Raw genomic sequence first — 13,044 nt, 5'->3', positions numbered from 1 at the left:
CCTAGGGGGGGAACTGCATGGGTAGTGGTATAATTTTTTTATCTTTTCTTTCTTACCACTGCTAGACGATCATTCCCCCCTCTTCTTTCCAACACTTCAAAAATGTATGTATATTTATTTAGAGTATTTTTTCACGTATTGTATAAATTAAACAAGGAAAAGTGTAGAAAATGATAAATACCAAAACTAGAACTAAATAGATTTTTCTGTTCATAATAAATAAAAATAGATTTTTATATTCGTAAAATAAAAACTAATAGATTTTTCTGTGCATAATAAATAAAAATAGATTTTTATATTCATAAAATAAAAAATAAGTGCTTAACAGGTAAATAAAAGGCTGACTGTGTTCCCCCCTGGAACTATGAAATTCCGCCCTTGGGGGAATTCCTCCGTGGCTGAGAATCCTTGATCGATACCCTTCTTATACTGCGTGCTTAAAATTAGTATTACTTTCTCAGCTATGGAGCTTTCTTGATCTGTTGCTATGCAATATGCTCACATACACGGACTCCTTCTTTTATTACTGTTATTATAATAATATTTATTATAATTTTGTTTTCACGTAATTAGAATATCTGGATTTTTTTCAATTTATTAAAAAAGAGCATATCTTTTATTATTGAGACATTTTCCAAGCTGTTAAATATGCCATTTTGAGTATTTTAATTTTTTGAATTTCTAAATCTTTGTTTAGGTTTCACCGAAAAAACAAGTCTAAGACCAGCTCCTGTCCTTGCTGAAATATCATCATCTAATCAACAAGAAACAGCAAGTGATTCTTCCTCTTTCTATGCTCCAACCAAGTCGAAATCGACGTCTTCCCTCCCTCACATTGTCAGCCCTGTCTACATTTCTGTTCTTGTGCTTGGTATCATTAGCCTCATTATCATTGGAATCGTGGCTGCCGTCATGCTCAAACGTAGTAATCGATTCTATATAGAACAGTATGGTGCACTCGAACACCAGCATGAGCAGGGGTACTTAAAACAGGCCAGAGCGCCCTTCCCACCTCCTGTGCACATCCACTGTGATTGTGACTCTGAAGTGGAATCTCTCAGTCAGTGTTCTCAATCATACGTCCACGTCATGTATCCAAACAGGAACTCTGACAGCACTTGATATATAGGATGATAACTCATTTGTGATCAAATACTACGTGGCACTTATCAAGACGAGTGATATTATGAATTGTATTACCTAACACGTGTTGCTGTTTTGTAATTATAAACGCAATGAAAGCAACAGTTATTTTATGAATTAGATATATTTTAACATCGTTTGTGCTGGTGCAGCTGAAACTGTGTTTATAGTTAATAGATCTAAAAGAAACCTGTTTGAAAAGATAAGTGATAAGCAATATTTTGAGTAAAAAAATTCGCTGTTTAAAATACATTTTGCCAATTTTGCAAAGTGGCAAATTCAAATTTTTAATCACATTTGAAATGGTACATTCAAGTGAACTCATTGATTCAAGTTAGTGCTGTTTGAACAATTTTTTAAAACTGAGCAGATATTTAGTTGAAGCAATATATTTAATTATTTTCCTAAACTTAAAATTGTTGCGTGAATTATTTTTGAGACATTATGGAAAATACCTACTTTTAGGTAATGATTCTGGATTATACGTACCTAAGAATATTTTCACTATAAATTTCATATTTTCTAACAGTTGTATGTATAGTGATGAAATATTTTATGTTAAATATGTGCTGTTTGTAATAGTTTGTAACTAATACATAAGTTAGAGCTTAATATTAGTGTTATTGTGGTAAATTTAATCGAATGACATGGATTTATTATAGAAGTCATTGTATTAACAGTTTATTACTTCTTGTATTTAAATCCATATTAAGCAATGACCAATCTTATAAATTAAATATATCTATGCAAAAAATGATAAACAATACATTTTTGTTAAGTATATAAAATTATTTTTAGTTTAAATTTTGTATATTTAGCAGTTGTATAATTATGAGATATTTCAAGTATAAGAAACTGCTTTTATAATTATTTATAACCTCTTCAGGAGTAACTTATTATTAATGTAATTGTGCTGAAATGTAGATGAATTTTATGTCTTTGTTACAAAACTTCATTTCTGTATTAAAAGTTATTATTTTATGTATTTAAATATATATTAAGCTATGACATTTTAATTTATAACCGAAATTTATCTGCGAGAATCATGATTAATGTGATAAACTGTATACATAGAAGTAAATGATAAGAAGGTTGTATACTTCCTCTTCATATGTATTCTTTATTTAAATTCTAAAAGATCTGTTTGCGTCAAAGGCGGCTATTTGTAGCAATACCAGTCTATTGCATTGAAGCCAAACTTACTGGATTAATTACATCTCACAAAGTTAGAGATCCTATATGAGAATGTTTATTAGTTTCCACAAATTAGTGACGTTGATTAAAAAGAAAAAAGAAAAAAAAACTGCTGATCATGCAATGATAATGAATTATTTAAATTTTTGAATGATGTTATTTTTATATGGTATTAAATATCCATGGAAGGTTGTCATACTATAGTGTTTATTATTAATGTACTAATTCTGCACATCGCGATCAATTTTGTTTTATTGCAAATAATATGTACGGTTTTTATTCGATAGAATTCATCATTTGTTTTAGTATAATTTGTGATCAAACAAGGAATAAAATGAAGTCCTAATTATTAATAGGAAATACATCATTGATGACTTTTCATCTCTTTTGTAAATGTACATATGAGACAAAGTTAACATATATCATTTAAGTATGTATATAATGTTTTTGTAAATAACACATCTTTTAAGTTATTAAACATTTTCTTCACTATTTTCATTTTGTCTTGGATTTTTGCTTCTATTCTTACATAAAAATAAAAAAACTATTGCCTTCTACGCGTTCGTAGATTTGGAGTGATTGATGACAAAACTTAATGAAGAATCAAAACACAATTTATTCGTCAGTGTTACATAGGAGAGTTCCAAAGACACGTTTACAGGCGTCAAAAAACTACGATAAACACGCTGAAACAATCAGCAACACGCCCACATAGCACAAAAACATATCCCGCATATCCCGCGAGCAACATCCTTGGGATATCCCAAGGATGTTGCTTGCGGGATATGCGCACATCCTCAGGACATCCCGGAATATCCCGCGAACCTCCTCGCGAGTGCTTAATGTCACATCCCGGGATATCCTCAGGACATCCTAACCAAGTCCCATTGACAGCGTGCGGGATGTTATTAGGATATGAACTCCTACTTACTACATCCTCAGGACATCCCACAAACCTCCTAAGCACATCCCATTATATCCTAAAAACATCCTATCTATGTCCCATCGACAGCATATGGTATGTTATTAGGATTTAAAGTTCTACTTACTACATCCTCAGGACATCCCGTAATATCCCAATTTCCTCCTAAACTCATCCTCCTGAGCGCTTAATGTCACGTCCCAGTATATCCTTAGGACATCCTATCTACGTCCCACCGACAGCGTATGGGATGTTATCAGGATTTGAAACACTAGTTACAATATCCCTTTAACCTCTTAAATACATACTCTCAACTGCTTAGTGTCGCATCCCAGTATATATACAGAGGAAAATTCCAGTGAAAGTATGTGAAGGTGTGATGATCTAAAACCTACTTTTTTTTACACAGATAGTCTCAAATCGTTCTCCTATGGTTACTATGGAAAAATCAGAAATGTTGAAAATATTTATACAACTTATTTTGTTTTTAAATCTGAATTTGTGAATATATTAAAACTGAGCAAGGAAATTAAAATGAATTATTAATACAAAATATTAAAACTGAAAATTTTGCTTTTAAGATATTAAAAATCTTTTGATCATTTCTAAACATCCAATAGCCCCCAAATTGAATTATTCATAATTAAATTATTTTACAAAATCAGTTTCTAATTTCAGTTAATTTGTATTAAAAATTGAAAAATAAAATTACCCATTTAATAATCTTTACATAAATGAATCATCTTTCTTTAAAACATGTAAGGAATTTATAGTGTTTTGATGACACTGTTGGGAAATTGTTAAAAGGAATAAATTGTATTTTTAAAACTAAATCAATTCCTAGCCTCAGAATAAATAAATATGTTTTCGTAACATGAGAATGCTGCAGGCTTTTTTATATATTTAATATTTAGTTCTAAAAATTTGACATTATGTTAACAATTCTTTATATCATTCAAAAGGTAACTCAAGAAGCTCTTCTAAAATTCTATCTTTCTGCTCACACAATTAAAAAAAAAAATCTGAAAGGCCTCAGATTTTAGCAGTCACTCAGGCTAAAAGTTTATGAATGCATAGATTATCAATACAAATGGGGCAGTGAAAATAGCAAAACATTTTATAAGATACTGACACCAGAAAGTTATATATCTTCTATATATTTGAAAAATGAAGAAATATATCATGTAATTATGTAGAAATATTAAAATGTTTTCAATTAGATATATCATGAATTAAATGCATTTTAAATCAATCAGATTAAAAATTAAAAAAAGCATTGTTAAGAACTGTGTGTAATGCTTTTAAATAGCTTGGCTTGTTAGTAAATAATATATTAGATTTTAAAGGTAAATATGTTAAATTTTGCCAAATGGCAAGACTTGAATGAAAAGCGAAACAAGTTTACGACTGACGATATGAAGTCATATTTCAAAACTAATAGCCCTTTTAGATTAAAAAAAAATTTGCAATGGTTCATTGGTATTATCTTATGCAAAATTCAGTAAAATGAAATTTACCAGTTGAAATCAGCACCAAATTAAACTTTGTAAATTCTAGCGCATGTTAAAAGTTGTCTCATCCAGAATTTTATTACTAACCTTTCATTTCAGAGCAAAATAAAACAGTAATTGCCATTTATATGACAATCAATATCAAAAATTTAAATCTGCATTTTACGCAACATAGAAAAACTTCAAAAGATCTACTGTTTACCATGCAATTAAGGCATTTTAATCTGCTATCAACTCTACCAATTATTAATTCCATTAAGTATATTCAGTTTACCCTTTCTGCTCAATATATGCAATGTAAAATTTTCCATAAATTTATTAATTCATTTTATTTTGAGGTGAGCTTTTATTCAACTCTCAATGTCAACGAGAATGTTTAGTTCATTTTTTATTCTGTCTCAAAAGAGAAATCAAAATACGTGGATTTATGAATCAAAATACATGAGAAATCACAGTGAGAAAAGCACTGCTACCTTAAACTGTGATTATATATAACAAATGCAGTGAATTATAGTTAAAAAATAGTGAAAATATTTATATTTCTGAACTATTTCATATATAACATTTTCAGTTTCGCATACGTGGCAATTTAAGAACTTTTTTGCGTATACCAATTTTTTGAAATATCTGCAAATTTTTGTATCTTCAAGGAAAGCTTATTCTTTCACTTTTAGTATATAAGTAATGGTAATTTACCAGATAAAATTACTTAATGGGGAATACAGAAAAATATCTAACCACTTACCTTTGTGACTTCATCTGCAAAGACACTAAAAAAAAGTAGTTCAGCTAAATCTGCTATAATAAATATTTATAATAATGCTAAATTATGCAATATCTATTAATATGACAAATTTTTGTAAAGCTATTTATTTGGATGAAAAATAAACACATTCAGAAATTTATAGCACTATATTATGATTAACAAAGGAAAAACACTTTTCAAAATTCAAAATAGTTTTTATTAATCCAATTTATCACATTTTATTTGAATTCATGAAAAACAATCTTATATCCATGTATTCTTATGTATATAAGAACTCTTGATAAATTGGGTCTTTGTCATTGCCTTTCACAGCACCTAAAATTAAAAAAAACACTCACAATTACTATATGTGAATATAATTCATAATTAAATTTAAACAAATGACTATTAGAATGCAAATTAAAGGAAGCATTTAAAATATTTTAACATTTAGTACCTATAAACAGAGTAGCAATTATTTGATTTTTCGATTATAGTAAAATAAACATGGGGGATGCCTTTTAAAATTTTTTATGTCAGAAAATAAACTCAAACCACCAGCTGAACATATGAGCAGTTTTATCAATCAGCCACTGGTAGGTAACCTGGATACTGAATCAACATATAAAGTTGCCAAGATAAAGAGAGAAACAAAATTATGATAATTACATCTTACCTATTCATAAAACTATTTTAAATTTAATGTGTAGGCAAGTCCAAAAAGAGTGAGAATAAATTTATTTTGCAACACAAAGTAAAGTCTTGCAGGAGCAAATAAAACTTGTCTCATGAGATTGGCAAGTAAAAAATAATTAACTGCATCTGGTAACATTTATCTGACAACACATAAGTAATTGTTAGCTATGTGCAGAAAATAAAATCTGATCATGATAAGCAATATGCAATTTTAAACTTTTGAATTTAACTGCAGAAATCTACCAAAGTATATTTTATGAAAAAAATCTCAGTTGTCCCTGAGTGCTGAAAACCCTAGCTATGACTCTGAATCTGATCAGGTTAATGCAATTTTAAACTTTTGAATTTAACCACAGAAATTTACCAAAGAAGTACTTGTAACAGTAGTAAATGAAGATGTGGCTAATCTTCACTGTATGGTACACCTTGGTTTCTGTCTGAAAAAAAATCGCAAAGTGATATTGGTTGTTTGTGAAATGTGGAAGCCCATTGCGTCAAATAAGTTTTTCGGTAACCCTAATGTTGATAATGTTGGCGAAAGTAGCCTTTGGAAAAAAAAAAAAAACTTTTTTTTTTTGTCAATAAAAAGGAGTTATTTCTGCAAATATTGCCAACGTGCTGTGATAAATTTAGCTACTTTTTTTAATAGTAAACCTTTTGTACGGTCCCAGGTTTTTGGTTCTTACCATTCTTTTCAATTGCTGTGTTTGGTTGCACAGAAGTGGTATGGTCTTGTATTTTGAACATGCATTTATTATTTTGGTGTGGGTACCATTGTTTGAGTATGTCTGAGGTGACTAAGAGACGAAAAATTTAATTGAATTGCTTACCTGGGGGATGGTGGTGGGAAGCCTAAACATATGCATGTGAATAAAAAGGTATGTTAAAAAAATGACATTTCATTTATTTTTTTGTCTCTGTGTGTTAATTTTTGTTAAAAGATTTGTTGTTTAATGTTTTTATGTTAGGAAATATGTATTTTTGGTAACTTATTCCTCTCTGTGTATTTTTGGTTGTCTGTGTGTTAAGACAGTGGCGAATTTTTTCTGGTAACTATGATATTTTCAACTTTTTGATTTTCTTAAAGTGAAAATAGATCAATGTGTACATGGACAAAGTTAAGGCAGTGCACAATGCCCAGTTTGTGCAGTTCTCTGTTTTAATAGGTCGATGTGTACATGGACACAGAGTTTGTGTATGTCTTTGACTTCTTATTTTGGTTTTGTGTAGCGGCCACCTTGAAATTGGTGTCGATCCTCTCAGGTGACGATCTTGATATAAAAAAAAAAGAAACGATTTGCCAAGGGTTACAGTAGAGTAAATTTTTACCAAAGATGTTCTACCATAATCACCATTTCAGTGGTTTAAACACAAGTGGAGCACTATGCAGACATGAAGATTTGAGTTTTGTTTACACAGCATGATGTTTTAGGCACTCCAGCCATTACAGTGAACAAAATTATAATAAACATAGCCACAATAATTGTCTATAAATATTGATGTATAACACTGCATTAACTAATATATTTCTTATGCTAGTATATACAGAATCCTTAATCGAAGGGAAAATCAGAAGACTGTGCATGCATTTTCCTTTAACTGAAACATGGATTTGACCATACAAATCTCAGTCTTACGGGACATGCCACACTATGCAGATAGACAGTAAAAAGTGCTTGTGTTGTTTTTATTTGTTAGAGGTATGAAATAAATATACTTCTAGATTTTAATTTTTTCTTTTCTTGTTTTACATTTGGATTACCTATCAAAAGTAAGGAATTTTGATATTATTACAATATCGGAGTTAAAATAACAATTATTGGACATGTTAAAGTAATGAAAATTTTAAATTAGGTTAAAAAGTAACCCTTAATGTGGCATATTTTTGAATTAAACTCTATCGACATTAAAAACAACAAAACGTCCCTCTTTATTAAGGACTTTAATTAACTAATTTTAAATACGGAGCTATGAATGAATTTTTTCCCTTGCATGTTATAATAACTGAAAAAAAATTACTCTGATACAGTCAAAATTCCTAAATGCAAGTACATAAAATTTACTTTAGCAATTTAAAGAGATGAGACACACTGAACACATGAATAAATTTCTATCAAAGAATAATTTATTAAATTTGGCCCGTTCCATAGTAAACTTTAACTATTAGATTACATTAATACACCATGTTATCAGTTTGAAAAGCAAGTCATATGCCAGATCTTGGATGTAAAAGAAATGCACAAAATAATATACAGATTATTGAAAAATGATGTATACCAATGTTTAAAGATATGATTAAATGTAACAGAAAATTTACTGTCACAACCACATTTTTAAGTGAAATGTATTATTTTAACATTTTACAATATTTAAGGTATGGTATTAAATGCAACATTATGTGCCTGGATATAAGTTAGTAAATTTAAAAAAAAAATAATAATAATAATAATAATCAAAGAATGAATGTCATGAAAAATTTCAAAAACAAGCAGAATTTAATTTAGAAGACCTTTAGACACTTATGATAAATAAATTTGAGAATTCTTCACCCAAAATTAAATTATAATTAACTAAAACCAGTTTGACTGACCTTCTACAAAATCCTTCAGCTGCAATTTTTTCTAGCTTGAAAACCAAATTCTTCTCCACATGGTAATAACATCTTAACCAGTTGAAATTCCTGCAGAAAGTTTGATAACACAGTAATAGAATTAATAGAATAGAAAAATTAACACAAAAGTATAGAACATCACTTAAACTTAACATTATTACAAATTTTGGTGCTTTCTAACTATCTGCAAAGCTGTGAAAATTGGCAAAATGGTTTATGGTTCATATCTACTGCTCTGTTCACAAGTAGTAATTCAAATAAGCACTTTATAAGAAACAGGAAATTTTAGGATGCACACACACAAAAATATATACATTGGGTCAATATTCACATATTTTTCATTCAATGGAATACTATTCAGAAATAAAGATTAAATATAAAGCATGTAAATACATGTGTGTGGTATGCATATTCATAGTTTGCTATTATAGTGTGCATACTCTTGCTGTTTTAGCATAAGTTGAAGCTGTGAGGGCAGATGATAAGAAAGTATCAGAATTTTTCATGTATAAGAAAAGATTGCCCTGACAATAGTATCTCAATTGTTTAGCACTGACATTTACATAGCGCATTAGAAATATATAGTAATATATGTATAATAAAAGATAATTGCATATTATTAATTCATTTTTTAAATGCCAAACTTTAACAATTCTTCTTTCACATATAATTAAACAGAATTCTTTCACATGAACATCTAAAATCCATTCTTAACTAAAGAATAAATAATAAAACCATGTAAATTTCTTATCCCATCATTTCCGAAATGTCTACTTCTGAAAGTTCCCAGCATTTCTCAATATATTATTAAATTACTAAACTAAGCATCAATGATCGTCATGTTCGCTAATGTGGCAATATCTTTCACACTTCTTTGTTACCACAAATAACAAGTAGGCTTCAATAAATCTTTAACTGTTACATGCTACTTTTGTCTAAAATTTGTACAAATACTAAAATTAAATGAGCTCTTTATAATATGCTCAAAGAAATAATTTTGTATGAAAATTTGTATGTTATATATTGGCCTGATTAATGATTCAGGAAATAATTTGGTTTTTCAAAGTGCTTCCAATAATTCAAATTTCAGCTTGTGTCAAAATAAAATCTATAACACAAAGATAAGCAAATTTCCTTATGAACAATGCATTTTAACATTATTCAATCACTGGCAATCACACAGTACTGATTGCTTCAATAAACATTACTGTAATTGTGTTATTTAAAAGACTGTAATGTTTTAATTATTTCCTTAATTAAAACATTACCGTCTTTTCCTCCTTCTAACACCAAAAGAAAACCCAGATAAGAAATATAAAAATATCAGTAAAAATAAATTATATTATTGAATAACACTTTACATTAATTACACTTATGCATATATTATTTTATTATAAATTATTTCAAAATCAAAGAAGAGAAGGGGAAGAAACTTTAATATTGACATTTCTAAAATGATATAATAAACAATCATTTAGTACAGTTTGTTATTTCAGGCAAAAAGAATTCATTTTTCTGGATAGCATTTATATTTCCATCTCACTTTCAATGAAACATTAAGAGAAATGCATATAATTTAAACACCAGTTTATTTTATTTATCAGACAGATTATGTCAACTCGAAAAAACCTATCATTAAAATTCGGTAGTAATAATTCTGAATGTTAGGCAACTTGCAAGATTCAACAAAAATTATCAATACTTTTATTATAATGACAATACTACAGTAACATGAACATAAAATTAAACTGCATAATAACTATAAAATAAGCCAGCATATAATAATGGTGCATTGGTTTCTAAAACAATGGGCTCGATGAAAAAATACATGTATTATGGTAGCTATTCATATTCTTCAGCTTTCCTAATATTCTCATGTTCACTTTACATAACTAAAGTATCTAAAATACAATAAAAATGCAAACAATATTTATGAGAAAATGTTAAAAGCAATCATAAGCATTTGATTGAATGACCATATTTTGTCTTCCTGCAAGTCGAATCTTAAAATGATATGCAGTTTGAAAAATGCTTAATCCTTTTATAAAATATTCAAAAAAGATTAAAAAAAGGTACTGTTCTGTTATCAGGACCGGGTTCAGAATTGTATTTATGTATGCTTGTATATTTGTATGTTTGTGTGTCTACATATACACATCTATGCACATACTTACGATCGCAGGTTCATATATTTCCGATTCTGGTCCCAAAACAGAACAGTACCCCCCAAAAAACTTGAATTACAAACTAGATTAAGATAATGTTTCAACCATACATATTTTGGACAAAACAATGCAAACTCTTATTTTTATACAATTGTTCAAACTATTTAACATAAATTTATTGCTGCAATAAAATAATAAGCAATCTGATCACACATATTATTTTGAAACTGAATGCATAAACTAGACTAAAAAAAATTCAGTCATAAACATTTGGATAGCAGGGCAAATTAGATATTTGAAAAGACAGCCAGCCACTGAGATACACGTAATTCACGACAGAATGGTAACAATTCATAAAACTGTGAAACATTTAACTGTCAAAATGACATAAATAACATAAATTCGAAAAGCAAAAAAAGTAAACATACAAGTATTACAACTGAACTTACCTTTCATGCAACAGAAAATATCCATACAAGTTAACTTCATGGCGCAGCCATTTCGGATTTCGTTTCAAATCAGACAGATGTTTACGGATTTGCGGAAGAACACGAAGAACTATTAGTTTGCCGGATACACTGTGCAATGACGCGAAAGAATATAGTTCTGTAGAACATCCTACATTATTCCGTAATAAACAGTACTATTTCCTAATTTTTTCTTTATCTAATTAATTAATTAATAGGGAAATAGTTAAATAATGCCGAATTCATTTTTAATGAAATGTAAAATTTTGCATGTATGGGAAGACCACCTTCCGTCCAATATTTCTGAGAATATAAACAAATTTTGGAATCTGAGAGTATCAGTAAATAAATATATAGAATATCGCCTCTCAAACGACCACTTCTGAAAGTGACCAATAGTTCTGAGATTATAAATAAATATTGATATTAAGCATTATTTCTATAAGACGACCATCTCTATATAAGACCAAAGTTTCTAGAATCTTGGATAGTCATCAGAGATGTATCTTTACTGCGAAATTATCGCACGACTGTAATTCAATATCAATAACAGATCGCGCGATTGAAAAATATTTTTTGTCCTGTAATTAGGGAAAAAAAATTTTCCTTATGAGGTATTTCTCCCGCTTTCCTAGCGTGCCTTCGTGGTGTAATAGTACTGCACGCTGGGCCGGTATTTCAGAGGTCCGTGGTTCGATTCACGGCGAAGGCGGTTGCTAATTTTTCATCTCTACGGCTTCCCAAAAAAATCCTAATGTCTCTACAGTGGCGCCCGAACTAAAAAGGTGTTGGATGAGGTATATCCACACCCAGGATTTAGTGATTGGATCCCCTTAAAAAAAAAGTCGGGCTTTAAAAAGAGAAGTAATATAAGGTATTTCTCCCGCTTTCCTAGCGTGTCTTCGGCCCATCAGCGGCCGAGCGGTAAAGTCGCTGAACCCTGGTAGTGCGATCCGAGGTTCGAATCCCGCGAACGGGCTGGCTGCATGGGTGTTTTCTTGGTTTTCCCCACGTGTAACGTGTATACGAGCCAGTTTCCCTTAGAAAGTCTCCACGATGACATCCCTCCCCTTAGGCAGATAGCCCTAGTGTGCTTTGCCATAATTAAATACACCACCACCACCACACCTAGCGTGTCTTCGTGGTGTAGTGGTTCTGCACACTGGGCCAGTATTCCAGAGGTCCGTCCTTCGATTCCCGGCGAAGGCAGTTGCTAATTTTTCATGTTTCCTGCTTCCAAAAAAATACCTAATGTCTACATACCCAAATTTAAAAAAAAAAAAAAAAAAATTCGTTTCCGTAATAAAATATATATATATCTAATTGTACCTATATTTGTAGTAGGGTTTGTAATCTGTAAGTAATTATACACGTAATTTATACATTTTTTATAAAAAAATATATGTTATTTAGAATTTTGCAAATATTCTAGAAAATGCTAATCCATTGGAAAAAATCTTTTCCATGACTAAATAAATTTTTAAAAACGTCAGAAAAAATACCAGTTAAAATTAGTAACAAAATAACAAGAATAAATCATCAATCATATCAATATTTTTAATGTACAGCATTTAGAAACAACTTAGTAAA

General features: G+C 29.6%; 1 protein-coding gene and 1 long non-coding RNA gene across 2 annotated transcripts in view; one reads left to right on the top strand and one right to left on the bottom strand.

The window, feature by feature from the left end:
* The window catches only part of LOC118185686 (uncharacterized), a 92,583-nt gene extending 89,748 nt beyond the window's left edge, over positions 1 to 2,835 (top strand). The window contains exon 3 of the mRNA XM_035355575.2: positions 698 to 2,835. Within this exon, the coding sequence (XP_035211466.1) occupies positions 698 to 1,122 (425 nt within the window). The 3' untranslated portion in view covers positions 1,123 to 2,835. The remainder of the gene's footprint in view (positions 1 to 697) is intronic.
* Positions 2,836 to 5,719: 2,884 nt separating this feature from the next.
* Positions 5,720 to 11,520, bottom strand: LOC146998475 (uncharacterized). The gene is made up of 3 exons (XR_015039313.1): positions 11,437 to 11,520; positions 8,802 to 8,891; positions 5,720 to 5,851 (listed from the first exon to the last, which is right to left on the bottom strand). It is a non-coding gene; the product is annotated as an uncharacterized LOC146998475 (long non-coding RNA).
* Positions 11,521 to 13,044: the final 1,524 nt, after the last annotated feature.

The sequence above is a fragment of the Stegodyphus dumicola genome, chromosome 2 (genome assembly GCF_044657685.1).
Source record: "Stegodyphus dumicola isolate Sdum_Otavi_A_Nest chromosome 2, ASM4465768v1".
NCBI lineage: Eukaryota > Metazoa > Arthropoda > Arachnida > Araneae > Eresidae > Stegodyphus > Stegodyphus dumicola.
Note: the sequence above shows the minus strand (reverse complement) of the source record. Positions and strands in the feature narration are given on the sequence as shown.